Genomic DNA, 17,712 nt, shown 5'->3' on the forward strand with positions numbered 1-17,712 from the left:
GCTCTTATTGCGTGCTCGTCATTGTCAACCTGCGTCCTGTCAGTATACTCTTCAGTTCTGATGTCGATCTATGGATCTATGATGATGGACCCCCGGCCCCCCCGCCTCTCAAACAGGCGGTCACACCCAGAGTGAAGCTGAAATTCTTTTGTGTCTCTTTGAGGTCGTTTTGCATGCATTAGTAGTAGTAGTAGTATTGTTTCTCCTTGAGGTGGGTTTGTGTCTCTTCGGAGAAATGTTGTTTCTCTTTGAGGTTCTTTTATGTTTTCGTCTCTGACTTTCCAACAAGAAATATTCAAACAGAGGTAGAAGGTTACTGTCATTGTCATAATCAAATATGCTCTACAACATTTGTAGAGGAAATAAAAACATAAATTTGAAAACATGAAGCCATTGTTGGTTGACAAAAGGAACTTGGAAGCACGGGAGTTTATTTACATGCATGAATTGATACTATCAAGGATTTAGAAGAATAAGAGCAAGAAACAGCTGTAGGAGGTGATCCAAGCTAAAGAGACTCATTTCCATTCCCCACATGATACAGAAGAACGTTAGGTTTTTATAAAAGGCTCCTCTTTATTGGTTTGGGTTGACCAGAAAAAAAAACCCTCTTTACAGATGATTATAGTAAGAACAATAAATAGCTTCTGTTGAAATAAATCAGTCATTAAATCACTGACGCCCTGTGGAAAGTTGACAGTGGCATAGGAGGCACATTCGGTCCGGTTTTGTGCGGAAAAAATGTCATTTAAATCTGTAGGAACTTTTTATTACTCACTGAATTCATTAACACAGGATATTTGTTGGTGCATATCGTAGCCCATTCCTTTTTCTCTACATAATAATCAACACACATTTACAAAGATTTACAGCACTGCATTGTGGGAGATGGGAGTTCCCATCGGGATATGCTGTTGCCAGGCAACAAGAGGAAGAGATAAAGCTAGTCGTTAGTTTCTAAAATGAGACTTGGGTAGAAAGTGGGGATTGGGAGGGGGCAAAGCACATATGAGGTAAATTGGGGATTTCTCTCTCTACAGGTGAAAATACTACATTTTACAATACAGTACAGTACTGAGTGTAAATTTAGGCTGCAATCATTTATTGGTCCTTTTTGTACACTTTTAAGGCATCAGGTGTGATGTTGCAAAAGAGGCAAAGCATTTACACTTCAAAAAATATCTCAAATTTTTTTTTTATATATATATATTGCATATGTAAAACCATTTCAAGTGACCACGGTGTAAAGGATGCTTTTCTTTGTTTTCTCGTCACCACAATTGGTTTTCAGCTCCTCTCGGCTCATAGACACTGTGGAGGCAAGGAGATGCAATATAAATCTGGTCCTCTTTCACTGCTCCAACAGGGCTGGGATATTCGGATGGGGCTGACGCTGACATCAGCCAAAAACACTAGAGAATTCAGACAGATGTGGGTGGCTGTGAGCTGCTGTTGTCATGGTGATGTGGGGGATTAAGATCAGTTATGTCCCACCGGTCAAAACTTCAGGTTGTCAGTTTCAGGAGGGGGCGCTATACACCCAGTCACTATTATTGTCCCCTACCCCTCGTTGTCGGTGTTGTCCTACTGAGAAGAGTGGTCTCTCTCTCTCTCTCTCTCTCTCTGTCGCTCTCCCTCTCTCTCCCCCTCTCTCCCAGGTGAAATGAGAGACAGGCCTCTAAACATTGGGTCCTTTGATTGTTCCCGCCTCCTGTAGTCTTGGGGAGGTGTACGCTGACGCCGCCAGACACATTGCCGCCTCGCAAAAGCCTGGGAGACCCGGCGCACCCGCCCTACCTGGGTGACCGGCCTCTCCGGCGGCCCCCTGAGGTCCTCTCTCGCCAGGCCTGCCATCCCTAGCCACACCATCAACACCGGCAGGACCTGTGGAGCCAGAAAATCTGCTTGAGAAAATCTCTCGCTGTGGATTTAGATTACACATGTGCATATACTTCAGATGTGTATGCGACTGCAAAGGCGAGTGTGAGTGTGTTTTCTTTGAATTAGTGTGTACTGCTGCAATCCCATTACATTCACATTCAAGAGCATCTGTTAAATGACTCGAGTTAATGATGCTTTTAAAATGCCTTTGAGCAGCCTCTCCTGTGGCAAGAGCTGGAATGCCAAGTCCTTCAGTTTCTTGTTGTACTCTCCCTCATCTTAACTTTTGCTCAGTATTAAACACTGTTTAACGTTCCTCGCTTATGCTCTTACCGGGTATTCCTGGGGGTCCCGGTAGTCCTGGATGGGGTTTACCAGGATCTCCTCTTTCACCCTTTGACCCTCTCTTTCCTGGGGAAGACAACAGACGATGGACTCAAATGGACTCTAAAAAAACTCTACTTTCAGCTGTCTGTTTATCACACATCTACCTTTAAGTCCCGTGTTTCCAATCTGTCCGGGTGCTCCAATCATGCCAGGAATGCCACGGGCACCGGGCAAGCCATGGGGCCCCTGAGGGCCGGGTGACCCTGGAGGTCCAGGTGGTCCGGGAGGTCCCATAACACCCGCTCCACCAAGCACAGCTCTCTTGGCGCTCACCGCCACCGCCGCCAGCCTCTCTGTAACAGAGGAGACGGCGTCATCGTTTTGATTGAGTTACCTTTGAGAGCAGGTTCGGGAAATGAGCTGATCCAATCTCCCCTGTGGACATCAGAGGTGAACATTCAGGCGCAGACGCTCACCCTGCAACATCTTCAGCACCACTTCAATTATATGCTGGTCAGATGCATCTCGTCCCTGGAGAGGAGAACAGAACTCTGAGCATCACGAAGCACCAATAGCATTCAGTGTCATCATCGGAAATGTTTCAACCCATCGTAAGAGTGAACTGGACTCACTGGAGTCCCCTGAATGCCTGGCATGCCAGGAACCCCTCGCTCTCCGTTGAGTCCCCTTGGACCAGGCAGTCCTGGTGGTCCCAGGTCTCCAGGTTTACCAGGGTCTCCAGTGGGCCCATTGTGTCCGCTTTCACCCCTTATTCCATGCTGCAGAGTATTAAGAGAGTGCATTGGTGAAGAGCAGAATAGAAGATAGACAGAATGAAAATAGATGATGGCGTTAAAGATGAAAAGAAAAAAACATCAAAGAAAGAAGGGAAACAAATGAAGGGAGGAAGCTAAAGTCCAGTGATTTTATGGGACGACAGTCACATTTCCTCACCTGTCCTTTGGGCCCTGGTTCACCAGACAAACCCTGTGACAGCGAGCACAGACACTTTGTCATTTTCACATTCATCACTTCCATCTATCATTTCTGCCTCAGAGACACTCATTGAGCAATAATTCAAGAATGAATCTTGTAAATGAATGTCTAAAAAGGCTGCTTCAAAGAGCCAACGTGCATCATTGCTTCACTGTCATGTAAATAGCTCATTTGCCATCTGGATTATTATGGGGATTTGTATGCAAATTCAAAAACAGACTTCCTCTTCTTCTTAACTTCAATGTGGTTATGACACTCTGTGCTATGTATCACTTTGCTTTGATGCCTTCAGAGCCCAATGTTTAAACTGTCTTTTCTCCAGCCTGCAAAGTTTGAGAGTTTGGTTGATTTCCGAGGCTTTTATGATTCTTTATAACAAAAAGTTTTTCACCAGCTTGTGGTCGTGCTTTAATGGTTTTTACCTTTTCACCTTTCTCGCCAGCCAATCCCTCAACGCCGGGGTCACCCTAAACGCGACAGAAAGGAAAGGATCAAGAGTGAGGGAGAGGGAAGGGGCGACTGTAGAAAACATGTGTCGGCACTGGAGGTGAAATTCAGCATGCGGCAATATAAGATAAATCCGACAAATCTGGTTTAAAAAGAGCACAATTGCTACTCACAACATCTCCCTTTGACCCAACTTTTCCTTGGAAGCCCTGGAAAGAAAAATGGTTTCAATGCATGTAAATGTGGTCAAATCTATTGTATATTATAATATCATGGAAAAAAATGAACTAAATATTGATTCAGGCGAGTGAGGAGTAAGAAATATGTTGTCTCATCTCTGAAACATGGAGGATGAGGATGCTAAGATTATCATTTATATTGCTTATATATATTTGCCTCATTCAGTGATTTACTGTGGATTTGGGACTTTTATTCATGGGTAAACACTGCCCTCAATGGACAAGTCTGGGTAACTGAATGATTATGAGGGGTGTTTGAATATAGACAGTGATGCACATGTTTGTTCTTACACACACACACACACACACACACACACCTTGTCTCCCTTGGTTCCACCGAGACCCTGGGCACCTGGAACACCCATCGGTCCTCTCTCTCCTTTGCTTCCCTGTTAGGAGACATCAGAGTTTAGACAGGAGAGTTCAGCTAAAATTTGTTTTTACACAACGAAATGCAAAGAGGCAACTCACAGGCTTGCCGACTATTCCCTGCGGCCCAACTTCTCCCCGCTGGCCTCTGTCACCCTGTGGAAATCAGATGCGGTGAGTATGTCTGGTTCACAGTTTTTTGGCGCTTTCGTGGAGCAATTCTGAATTTGTACCTTGGGTCCGGGAACTCCTTCCATGCCAGCCTCACCGGGAAGACCAGGCTCACCCTAGGAAAGATGCAGTTAAAGTACAATTATGCACACTGCTGTAAAATAGAATACTTGTAATAGCAGAAAAAAGGCCAGATTTCTTAAGTATATGTTCACGTGTTACCAGAGGTCCGGGGGCACCAGCCATGCCGACATGACCCCTTGGTCCGGGCTCGCCCTAGCAAGGGAAGAGAAATGATGGGTAGAGATTTAAGAGAATAAAACCAGGACAAAACAAGGTCATTATAATATGTTATATGATTTCTTTAAAAGGTTTACCTTAGATCCAGGTCCACCTTTAGACCCTGGGCTGCCAGGCAATCCCTACAGACAGAATGAACAAGACTGTAATCAAAGAACTGCAAATCAAAGAAGCATCCATATCTCAGGCGTCCTGGTTGTCTAGAGGTAAAAACAGAAACTACATAGTCCCCAATCCCATTCCATGTGGTCTCATGTTTCTCTCTGTATCCTGACTGTGTCCTGTGCAATAAAGGCCTAAACACAAATAATCTGTATCTTGTATCCTGACTGTAGGATGCACAGATTTTTTTCTTAGTGAGGTAAAGCAGGAAACGCTTGTGGTGATGAATGTAGATATTGGAATGTGGGTGGTAATAATGCTGATGCCTGATTTAATAACAGTAATAATAATGAAAATAGGCTGAGCTGCATTCCCAGCTACCAGGATGCAGCAGGATTCCTGGAAGTGATTTTGTGTGCGTGTGTGTGTGTGTGTGTGTGTGTGTGTGTGTGTGTGAGCATTCGATGGTATATCACAGCAGGGTGTAAAGCAGGGTAAGTTATGGTGTTTGAGTTTGCAGCAGTGTTAGTGTCACCCCAATGACCACACAGCAAAGTGTGCATCTCATGCTCCATTACCCCTTAGTCAGAATGACGCAGACACAAACATCACCCCCCCCCCCCCCCCTCCACACACACACATACACATACACACGAGTATTACCCACTGGTCTGATTGTGATAAATCACTCTCGGTGGGAGGGAGAATGCTATTTCAAGGTGGTTTAAATTCTAAAACAGCGTGGGTCACAGGGTCACCGTTAACCTGGATGTGTGCCCAGAAAACAAAACATACCAAGATTTACAGGCAGTTTCACACAGGTCCCCCCTGTCTGTGTTCTGGCTTTGTTGAAATGAGGTGTAGAACAGACTGACCCCCTACGTGGTCTGAGTAACAATGAGGCCTTATTTGCATATGCAGTCATTGGCATTTCCTGCCACTACACAGAAGGATCACCCACCGCTGCTCCCTGAGGACCAGGAGGACCGGGCATCCCATCCTGGCCGGGGCTGCCCTGGAGAAAAGAGAGCAGGAGAAGAATGAATTGCTACTTTTTTACACGGATTGAAGTCGCTCGTAATTATCATGGCTGGCAACCCTTACCTTGATTCCAGGAATGCCAGGTGTGCCATCTTTTCCATCAATACCCGGCAGACCCTGAAAAAGCAGGCAGATGAGTCAGTGGACTTGATTTGGCACGCTCTCTGTGCAGTGCACAAACAAAAGTGCGTTCACTCACATTCTCTCCCTTTTTGCCAACCGCACCCTGCGGACCCTGGATGCCTTGGCTGCCCTGCAGAAGATAACCCAACCGGCGTCAGTGTATTCGCAGCACACATCAGGATCACTGTCCTCATACAAGTTCGGAGGATTTTGTTTTGACAATAAACTTTACAGGAAAAACACCTACTTTGTCTCCCTTGTCTCCTGCCTCTCCAGGTGGTCCCTGAGGCCCCTCCTCACCCTGCGAACAACAGAGACTTAGAGTATCTAAAGTGAGCTGTGGGTACCTGTTCCCATTAGCCAAGTCTTGATGTGTGTATTGTGTGTGTGTGTGTGTGTGTGCACTTACAGGAGGCCCAGGAATTCCTACAGGTCCAGTGATGCCCTTGTAACCACGAGGCCCCTGAGGGAAAACAAAAAAGTGCCATCAATCACCTCATATCAGGGAGGATGTTAAGTCACAGTAGCCCGCTATTCATTGTGATAAAGGGGTAATTAGTGCTTAACTCACTTTGCTAATGGGAGCTACACAGAGAGCCAGCCACTCTCGCTTTGGCACCGGGGTGCTAACTTGGCTAACGCGGCTAATGTTAACAGTAAGACGGATGGCTACAGCGGATCATTAACTACAGATGGAGGCACCGTGGACCCAAACAACCCCAACTCATTAGAGGAGGGGAGAGATTTGTGTTAGCATCATTTCCATATGTCCCCATTGCTGGTAATGGATGATGTTTGTATAGTGGGGGCAGGTCTGGCTGTGCCTCCTTGGTGCTCATCTAAGAATGAGAACAGGCTAGTGCCCAAAGAGAAAGAGGACAAAAAAGTTATATGTGACTGTAAAAAAAAAAGAAAAAAAGAAACGGTGGTACTCACTGCCTCTCCTTTAGGGCCCATCATTCCTGGATAACCCCTCAGGCCCATCGGACCCTTAGAAGGGAAGCAGGGGAAAACAGTATGAGATCATGACCAGACATGGAGCAAATGCCACCACACTATGTTCTGTCAAAGTAAGGTAATACCAGGTGGGGAAAAAATTCGGCATAAGGCTTTCTAACTTCGCCAAGTGACTAAAAAAGTTGAATTCATAGCATACCGGAGGTCCTGGGATGCCCTGTTCCCCAGAGATTCCCACTTCTCCCTTGAGACCCTGGTGGAGGAGAGGAAGAAGATCAGGCTGATTAATTACTCTCATTCTGTGCTGCTCTCTGTAGCGCAGGTGCCTGCTACCAATCATGGCACATTCAAACATCTTCACAAAGATGTAGGAGGTCTTGATTTTGTGTATTATGTCAACAGAGTTTGACCTAAGAAACTCTGAGCTGTGGCCAGACGAGCAACTAAGACTCCAGGACGTTAGTGCACCCAGACACAGTTTGCCTGGAAATTGCATATGACTCTTTGTAAATCTATTACTGTAACTGTCTGTATGGTCTTTCTTCTTATGTTTGTGTGCAAATTTAACAAACAGGATACATGTCAGTGAGCTTTGGACATGCTGTAACAGATATTCTTAACTTTGGACAGAGCCAGGCTAGCTGTTTCCCCCTGATTCCAGTCTTTATGCTAAGCTACGCTAATTGCCTCCTGCCTCTCACTACACACTGAATGTACAGACAAGAGAGTCCCATCAATCTTTTCATCTAACTCTCAGCAAGAAAACTTACTGAAATATTCCTTCAGGAACAGATAAAAAAAAAAAGATACTTTGAATTAATCACAGCAACTGTGATCTCATTTACCACCCTCACCACGATCACGTCTGCCCAGTAAAATCCTAAAAGAACTCAAGCTTTGAACATCAAACAGTTTTAGCTGGTCTAGTTTTATTTTTCTAAAGATGAATGCACATTTTTCATAGATGTTCCTGTGTTTTAGGCTGAACAGCTTGCAGGGTGTAAACAGCTAGCGATGGCTGTCGTTAAGAAGAAGAGCAGCGACATAGTGCAATCTCGAGTCATGGCAGGTCTTCTAAAATGCTGGTCAGCCTGGGATGAGTGGTTTCTCGGTGCGTTGAGTGTTTTGAGCGTCTAAGGCTCCTTGTGTGGGAAGATCAGAGGCTAATTCCTGGGGTCTGGCTAGCCGCTCCCTTGGAGCCCAATATGTGCTCATTAGCTCTGCTTAATACAGCGAGGTTAGAGGGCTGCGCGAACCCTCACTCTCTCATCCTCCCCTTCATGTACCTGGCTCTTCACCACCCCTTTCATCTGGCTCACTGCATGCTGACTGCAGGGCCAGGGCCAGGCCTGACTAATCGCAGCCAGATTAGTGCCAGTCATGTGCCTCGGGGGGCTTCATTAGAGCTAATCCCTGCCTCTCCTGGTCCTGAATGGTGGTTGAGTGTGCAAGACTGTACAACGTGTACATGTGTGGGTGTCTGAGTGTATGTGTGTGTGTGTGTGTTGGCGCTAGCACCGATAGCGCAGCTCACCGTTTTTCCTATGCTCCCAGGCTCCCCGAGAACACCGGCACGTCCTTTGTGTCCCTGGAGGGCGACAAATAGTCAGTCCGGTGTCAAAACAATTTTGCAATCTAACATAATCACTGATGCTGAAGAAACTTTGCTTATTCCTTCAGGACGACTTTAAATAAAGAGGCAGGCTACTCACCTTGACGCCCTGCAGTCCCTGGGGGCCTTTAGGTCCTGCTGGACAGTTAAGAGGACACTGTTGTCGAGAGAAAGAAATAGAAGGATTACGAAAAGTGGAGTCGTGTCAAAAAAGATGTGTACCGAAGGGGATGTCGTTAGATCTTACCTGAAAGTCTGCGCTGCCCTCTTCCCCACCAATGAACTTTCCTGGGGGACCCTAGACAGACAGATAGACGGATGGAGAGACAGATAGCTGAAGGAAGTCACCTGGTCACAGTTGCCTGTACTCCCATGAGCTGAGCCAGCACTATCTTTCTCTATCCCTTTCTCCCTCCATCTTTCCTTCTCTCCGTTTATAGATTGAGTTAGAAAGTAAAGCATCTCTACAGGGGATGATGTATTCCTGCTACAGTCAGATGAGACAGCCCACTGATCTAATGGGGTTTTATTTACCCTAGGACAGCACTAAAGCTAAACAAATACACTTCCCTGGGCCGGGAACATCACTCTCAATGAAGACACGCCCCCCCCCCCCCCCCACCCCCACCCCCCCCCCACCCCACCCCCTCCTCCATGGAACCTCTCAGAGATGCACAAAGGAGAGCAGATACACCACTGGAAAATAAACTTGAAACTGTTTTGTGGTGTATGTACGTAAGAGCGGCAGTGAGCTCCAGCTGTTCCAGCTGCTTCGCTGTCATGCAGTACATATAGGAAACACATTAGCTGCCGATGCTTTTGCAGTGCAACAACACGGCAGTAGTAGATGCGATGTTGAGTCTGCCTTTGCTTTTACACTGTGCTCCCCTTCAGTGTGGTAAGTTAACTACACTTAAACTGATGTAAATACATGCTTGATTAAGCCTGATGAGCTTCTGGTAGCTCATTTCTCTCTCTCACTCTTTTCACAGCTGTTCTCACAAATCACGCTGGAAAGACCGTCGGCAGATATGAAATGATCTACCGTGACATCAATTAGAGCCACAGTGATAAATTTGCTGGGTGACATATCAGCTGATATTAGCTTATTGCAGATAAATTAGCATCAGTGTGTATGTCAGCCGACACAACATGAAATTAGCATTAGTATTAAAGTATTTTAGAAACAGTATCTCCATTGTCCACCAAGGAGAAATCACAAGTTTGAATTGGAAAATGTTCTGCAATAAAAATTAAAGATCCATATCAAAAATGTTTCTGTTATATATTTATGTTAGAAAAAGTCTTTCTATACCCTGAAAACATGGTGAGCTTTGATTTACAGAGGGTGGACAGAAGGAATAGTTGTGCTCTTCGAACATGTTGTCTGTCATTATTGTTATAGCACTCCAAACTCTTGTTTCCAAAAACATCATCTAAAGTGAAATAAGTAGGATGAGAGATGGGTATTTTCTTGGACAACAAGCCCAGGCAGGCACTTACTGGCTTGCCAGGAGGCCCAGGAAGTCCTGAAGGACCAGATGGTCCTGCGATACCCTAAATGAAGTGGAGGAACGAAATAAGATGGAATTATAAAAGCTGGAAATAGAACATTTCTGGTCTTTGTAAGTCATGAAGGAAGTAAAATAAGCTGAAGCTGGTGTCCTACCTTCAGTCCATTTGGTCCAATTTCACCTGGAAGACCAATTGGCCCTGGAGCGCCCTAGACGGAGAGACACAGACAGCAAGAAGGTACAATGTGTGCACATCCCACCATCCCCAAAATTATTTCTACACCTCAAAGCAAAGCCATTTAGTGATAAAGGCGTGACTGCATTATACCATGCAAGCTACTTACAGGCAGTCCTGGAAGGCCGATTCCCTGTGTGGACAGAAGGGACGAGGGTTTAAATGACTGTATAACAAGTGGAACCAATCTGTCAAAGTATCAATTAATGTTTGCGAAAGCCAATTAATAATGCTAGCAGTAATTCCGTAAAGCGTGTGTACAGTGTCAGAGCGCGGGGTAAACACTGCTCAAGAAGAACAAAGACACAGAGCGCAATCACTTTATGTTTGCTGTGTCTTTTGCCTGGAATTAATTATAAACAAAGTAATAAAGTGAGTAAGCCTTCTTTGAGGAAGAACGGCCCACAGGGCAGGTTGTCCTGTCTGTGCAGCGGGAGGCAGCTGGGTGTACACGCACAGCCCCCCCCAGACAGGACGCCTGTAAATGCTAAACAAAGGATTTCACTAATAGCGTTGCATTCAAGCATGACATTGGATGACTCTGGACTTAATATCTGAATATATTGGATGATGCCTGATAAATGGACACTGAGCACCACCCAGTGGTTTCTGACTGTGTTACAGGTGCGTGCACTGTTGAATCTATCGGCTTTGCAGTGGTGTCGTTTGATGATGAGACGTACTGATAACGCTTTCGTTTTTTCTGAAGGGCTGTGTGTAAGAATAAGGCTCATGTCAGCTGTAGGAGACATATGCCACATCTGGATAAACTAAACCAAAAAGGGGGCACAGCTGGTCGGGCATTCAGGCATGAAGACAAAGGGACTCGGGAGGTTGCCTTACGAGACCAGCTGGGTTACAATATGTTTGTTAGGAAATAGATTAGGCTTCAAACTATGCCTAATACAGCCTGTCATAACTAATTTTCATAAGTATCATGACAGCTTTGTGAGGTACAATATTGCCTAATTAGTCATACTATACCTTACATGAATACACAGTAAGTGCATTTACTCAAGTACTGTGCACTTAATCACAGATTTGAGGTACCTGTGATTATAAGTTTATTTTTTTAAAAAAGCATTGAAGATTAAGCCACTAGTTCCCAACCTTTCTGTGCTTGTGATCCCATGGCCTGTGAAGAGCAGCATCTCTTTGGGGTCCCTTGTCATGTTTTAGATGTCTATGAGTTCTTAACACTGACACCAAGAAGCAGCGTCTCAGATGGTTTAAATAACTGTTCATGGCCAAAAATGGCAAAATTATCTAATATTTCAAAGAGAGATCAGAAAATGATCAAAATGACTGTGGACTGTGGAAGACTTTAGTTTATTCTTCTTAAATAGCCAACAGATCATCTCATGACCCCTCAGATTTCTCTCTGACCCCCAGGTTAGGAACCACTGGGCTAAAATAACTAACTACTTACATCAGTAACAATCTAATAATCTAACATATAACGATAAACAACTATTTTTACCTTTGACAGTGTTTGAAACATTTTGCTGATAATACTTTACTGTACTTTTACAGAGTTCGAATCCAGAACTTTAACTTGTTCTGGATTATTTTTACATTGTTGCATTGTTATTTTTACTTGAGTAAAGAATCCAGAGTACAGCATGAAATTTGAATTAATATCATATCAATATATCTGATATATACTGATATATCATGAGATACTAAATCATTTACTTACAGGAGACCCGGGTTCACCACTTGGTCCAGGTTGACCCTGCAGGCAAAGAACAATATAACTATGTGAACAATATCCCCAGGGCTAACAACAAATTAGCTAACAACATCCAAAGTTATACTAAAGGTAAAATAATATTTTATTGCTTCTGAAATAACTGTTCAGTGAGAAATTCTTATTCGTTTCTAAGCGAGGGTTCAGTGTCAAGCTCAACATAATCTCAAGCTCATTTGATAAGATAATAAGAACATGACCCTGAGACTTACAAAATTGACCCTTGTGAAATATGAAAGCTGACGCTTGAGTCAGCATAATGGTGCATTTCTTCCAATTATTTTTTCGGGTGGAGGATTAGACACTTGCCTTAGGGCCAGGACTCCCAACAGGACCTCGATCACCCTTTGCTCCAATCAAACCCTGGAGACAGATAGAAAGACATGTGGGCAGGTTAGACGTGTATACAGATGTCAGAATAGTGAAGGAAAAACATTGCAGAGGATAAAAAGGAAATGATCAGTTATCACAATGCTTTTCACAGGCTTTATGTGACTTGAATTTGCTTCGAAACAGGGCTAATCACACATTTGATCGAAGCTGACACTGTTCTTGTAAGTAATTAGAAAACAAACCAGAGATTGAGATTCCAGGGCGGATTACTGGCTAAATCTCCGAGGAATGCACGTCAGTGTGTGTGTGTGTGTGTGTGTGTGTGTGTGTGTGTGTGTGCGCGCGCTTCTGTTAGCATGTGACAATTACGCACTGATGCTGAATCAAAAGTGAAGCAGCAACTTGCATTAGTACAACTGAGACCACAAAAGCTGCACCACAATTAATAAAAGCTAAATCAATAATTCAGATGCCCTGAAGCTAAAAACTCATTTTAAACTCATCAGCTTGTCTTTATCTCCAACCCCTCATTACCCATGATTACTAGAGATTGAATAGGTGTAATCAGAGAGAGATAATGGGTTTGACATTATGTATATTAACCTCATTTCTATGACTTGAACAGTGAAATGAGCTTAATTGCTAAAGCACTGTGTTGACAGTAAACCAATAATTAGGAGTTCAAGGGTCGCGGCAGCAGTGTCATGGCAATACTTGGGTCTGTTGGAAAATTAGGACCCAGAGGGAAATTCTGAATATTTTAATGTGAAAATAACTCTGCAAACCTACCGTAGCTTAATGACCTTGCTTTCATTAAAAATCTTGATTTGGAAAGAAGAGCTATGATGCATTACAGATAAATGGGAAGCATTAAAGAAGCTCTTAGTATTAGTTAAAACAAGAGTTTATCGCTGATGATTTGTCATTGTCAGCTGTTTTGTTTACATTCAAGTCATTAGAGGGTAAAATTTTAAAATGTTTTCTCTCACAAAGCATCTGCAAAGCTAGACCATGTCTAGGGACATATAGTTGAAATCCACTGGAAGAACCAAGTAAGTGGACTTTTACTTTTGAATGTTTTGACAAACTACAGTCCTATGGTTGATCTACAACCAGCCGGTAAGCTAACATGTAAAACAGTTCAATCTACGTAGCAAGTGACTGTGTGGTGTAATTGAAAGCTCAGGAAACATCTAGTACTGTAAGTACTTGTTAAATAGCCCTTTCCAATTAGCACAGTCACTCCAAACTCACACATGCATATATGTCTGTCCACATATTTGTTCTGGTGATACAAGTGATACAAACAACGCGTGGACCCGCTCATCAAAACATTGCTCTACAGCGCCGCTGGTGGCCAGAAGTACTACAAGGTACCTTTAAAATCAATAAAATCTTTAAACACAGGTCTCCTTGCTGGCAATTTTTTTCATTGTCATATTATTTATAATAACCTACACCTGCATGTAGTAGGTAGTATTGCATGTAGTATTCTCGCATGTCTCACTATTTTTTCTTACTCTAATGAAAACTTGTGGCCCAAAACACCCTTATAATCACTTGATGTGTTTTCTGTAAAAAATGACAGCTGGCAGTTCAATTTAGTTTGTTTTTCACTACTGCTCAGTCCAATTGTGTCATTCCTGCGGGATTTTTTCCCCACATTTGTCTCCTCAAAGTTGTTTTTTTTTTCTTTTCCTTATAAAGCTGTTTTCACATTAAGCTTCTTAAAATGTTTCATTTGGGAAGCGGTTTTTGTTATCATTTCATTAGCATTTGCAAAGCCACTCTTTGTCTCTTTCGCTCTCTCTGTCTCATTCTTCCTCTCAAATGCACACCGAGTAGCGACATCAGTCAGTTTACTTACATCAATGCCATTCTCTCCTGGTGCTCCATCAGGACCTGACTCTCCTGGCTCTCCCTTTTGTCCCTGCGATTAAAAAAAAAAAAAAAAAAACACTATTGTCATGGAAAAAACAAATCTGGATAAACAAAACATTAAAGTTCTGTCACATAAAATCACACAAACAGCATAGTGCAAACTTACTGGTGCACCAGGGGGCCCGGGAGGTCCTTTATCTCCCTGCAGAGAGACAGATCGGAGGGGTTGGTATTTGATAACTGAACAGTGTGTGTAAATTGGACATGACATGGTAAACAAAATGAGGTTTTTAAACTAAGTCATAAAATGGATTATAAATGTTGTTCCTGTCTATCTGTCACCACAATGTTCTTCATCACTGACAAATCTGACAGCAGACAGGTGCTTCCCTATGCAGGGTCTGATTGTTTGTTTGTCTGTTTGTCTACATTTTCATGCTGTTGTCCCACCTTTCCTGTGGCAGAGACCCAAAAGAGAAAAGCCTGAATGTAGAAGCTAGAGGGAAGGCTACACTTTCCAGCTGGAACCAACCAACAGATTGATAGATAAATACTTAATTCATCCCCTTGGGAAATTTGGGTATCCAGTTGCTCACACAGTCAACACTGCTCTTTTTCAATGAGAGATGTTAATGAACTAACCCTGGTGACATATCGGGGAGATGCTTAAAATGAAGGTGGCACAGTTGATTTTAGGATATTAGACTTTTGCTGAATGTTAAACACATTATCTAAACTAAACAAATCAAATATCTTTTCGCAGACACCAAAAGTCCCTTAGAGTTTTACAGGCAGTTTGATTCCTGCCCCACTACCCAGCAGCCTCCATTTGCAACATATTTAAACAACCGGTGTGTAGTTAACCTCTGAGAATATCTCAAATGTATCACATTACTGCGACACAAACTCAGGATTGAGGCAAGGGTCCCTTCTCAAAGACCCTTCTCTCTGCTGGGAACAGAGCTCTTTTGTGCCTGTGTGTTTTCATTTGCAGTGCCCTCTGCTGGTAAGACTCCAGTACCCCACTGCAGCACAGGATTGGTATTTTTCCAGTACAATGATGGTCTTTGTGACAAATCTGCTGGGCAAACCTGTGTGGATACTCACATCAATGCCGTCTGACCCAGGGGTGCCAGAGGGACCTGGTGGACCAGGCTGGCCCTGAGGTCCAGGTGGAGCCCTCTGAAACACAGGTACAAAGACTTGTAATGACAAACAACAGCATTCTTATAGTACTATATCTAAATAACCTGAACAGTAAAGTCCAGCAGTAACATTAATATTAACGTTGTGACAGCAAAAGGTGCAATTGCATTAAACAGGCTAAAAGTAATTCTGATAATTAATTACTAATTGGGAAATTTAGAGTTAATATTTGAAATACTAAGACATGCATGTCCTAACTTTATCATTAGACCCAAAATCAATGTTGTCAAAGCATTCAAATAGCATTAGATAGACTAGATGTAATGCAGTGGGACAAAAACAAAAAATGCAACAATAGTAAGTAACACATAAATAGTAAAATAATAGTTAGCTTGTAATGAGATGCAGGGTAGAACTAGGCTGAAATGATCAGTCCTGGGCTGGTTACTGCTTTGCGTCCATTAAGTTGATATCAACTTATATGAAAACATCCCCACAAAAACTAAAAAAATACAAAAAATGGGCTAACATTTTTTTGAATAATGTTGAATATATTTGGTGTAGGAGAGGAGTCAAAACAAAAGACTGAGGAGGAATGTGGAAGGAGGGGTCATGAGATCAGCACTGTTATCCCCCCCCCCCTCCATCCCCATGTCTCCTTGGATATCATCTCAGCAGGTCTGGCAGTCCATCAGGTGATTAAAAGCCATTTTTTTTCCATCCAACTTCAAATTCTTCTGTTCAAGAAAAATATGTAAGATATAAAAAAAACAAGAATAATCCTGAAGAGTGAAAAGTGTTTGACGTCTGGTGAATAACACGTAGGTGTCCGTTTGAATAGGGGCTTTCACACTCGGTGGACAAAGTTTGTGTACTTTTTATGTGTGTGTGTTTGTATGTGTGTCACTGCCCGCTGATTTCCATCTCTGTCATTGCTGCTGAGTTTGCCCATGAAAAATCACAAAAATGTTCAATGTTTTCCTCCATTCTTCAATTACTAAAAGTCTTCCTGGGCACAAAAAAGAACCCAGGTAATGGCAAATGCTTGCCCTCAATACGAACTCCTCAGTTAAATCTCCAAAGAGATAAGAGCCCATACACGACAAGAATGATAATCCACAGAAGATCCAGTTTCCAGTTTCTGTCTCCACAGCAGAAAACCCATTTCAAGCTCGCCTTTTTTGTACATGCATGCTATAAAGCCAGATGGTCACCATGAATACATCTGTGTTGCTTTAGCATTTTGATCACTTCAAGCAGCACCTCAACGGCGCACAACCTATAACACCGTCTCAAGACATCCAGTGGCCCCTTCCAGGGGCCCTTATCCCCACTGAACCCCAGAGTAAAGGAGCTAAGCCTGAACAGAGCAGGTCTCAACCTCCCCTGTCCACTCACCACTTGGGCCAGAGCCAGGCACAAGGTCTGCAGTACTACCCAGGTCTTCAGCAAGGCAGAGAGAGCAGCCATGGTCCCTCTCCCCTGTCTGTCTCTCCTCGGTTCACCAAATCCTCTCTTCTCGCTCCTCTTTCCGCTCCCTTACTCCTCTCCAGGCCGGCACAGTGCAGAACTGGTGGAGCAAAGCTGTCCGGGAGGAAAGAGTGGGGGGGGGGGATGGGAAGCTGTGTGCACTGCCCTGAAAAAAATCCACTCAGGAGGAAGGAGAGAGCTGAGGGTGGATGGGGAGCTGGAGGAGGTGGAGAGGGAGGAGGACAGAGAGAGAGGTGTAATCCTGCCCCACAGGCAGCCCCTGAAAACAGAAGAAAAATACACTGTGCACCCATCAACACTGTGAAACACACACACACACACACACACACACATCTATATATAGTTACATACACACAGCATCTTAAAACACCTCAGGTTTTCATATTAGTTTTGGGGCACTTTCTCAATATGCATTCAACAGGCAACTTCTGCTAATGTGATTGGATGGATTTCTGAATAATTAGCATATTATTACAAAGTTCTGCAGCCAGCTGAGTTGCTATCGCGCTCCTCCCAAAGCTGTGGAGAGTTGCCCAGTGAATGAAGCCTGGGTGTAAAGCCAACTGTGTACACAGCCGAAACACTGGCCTTTGAATGACTCTCCGCTGTCTGCGAATGAGTCTCAGCGTTGTTGTGTTTTTACTTACCCCGAGGCCATCATTTGCATGGCGGTGTAAATATCTCCAAAAATTCCGAGTGCTGTAGCCCGAACTGGAAAAGCTCCTTGGAGGATGTAGCACATAACTGAAAAAGAATTTGATCAGGGAGGAGAAGGAGACAAAAGAAACTAACTGGAG

At 43.7% G+C, this 17,712-nt stretch overlaps 1 protein-coding gene across 1 annotated transcript; it reads right to left on the reverse strand.

Moving 5' to 3' along the window:
• Positions 1 to 1,678: 1,678 nt before the first annotated feature.
• On the reverse strand, positions 1,679 to 16,894 carry col9a2 (procollagen, type IX, alpha 2). Its single transcript, XM_070846945.1, has 32 exons — positions 16,823 to 16,894; positions 15,386 to 15,460; positions 14,445 to 14,480; positions 14,265 to 14,327; positions 12,374 to 12,427; positions 12,014 to 12,049; positions 10,424 to 10,447; positions 10,235 to 10,288; positions 10,069 to 10,122; positions 8,813 to 8,863; positions 8,666 to 8,722; positions 8,488 to 8,541; positions 7,153 to 7,206; positions 6,933 to 6,986; positions 6,406 to 6,459; positions 6,244 to 6,297; positions 6,073 to 6,126; positions 5,937 to 5,990; positions 5,794 to 5,847; positions 4,808 to 4,852; positions 4,653 to 4,706; positions 4,493 to 4,546; positions 4,362 to 4,415; positions 4,208 to 4,279; positions 3,825 to 3,860; positions 3,627 to 3,671; positions 3,163 to 3,195; positions 2,841 to 2,987; positions 2,685 to 2,739; positions 2,373 to 2,561; positions 2,215 to 2,292; positions 1,679 to 1,884 (listed from the first exon to the last, which is right to left on the reverse strand). Exons 1-32 carry the CDS (start codon positions 16,892 to 16,894, stop codon positions 1,679 to 1,681), a joined length of 2,076 nt encoding a protein of 691 aa, XP_070703046.1.
• Between the last annotated feature and the right edge of the window lie 818 nt (positions 16,895 to 17,712).

Source organism: Pempheris klunzingeri, chromosome 16 (genome assembly GCF_042242105.1).
Source record: "Pempheris klunzingeri isolate RE-2024b chromosome 16, fPemKlu1.hap1, whole genome shotgun sequence".
NCBI classification, from domain to species: Eukaryota; Metazoa; Chordata; class Actinopteri; order Acropomatiformes; family Pempheridae; genus Pempheris; species Pempheris klunzingeri.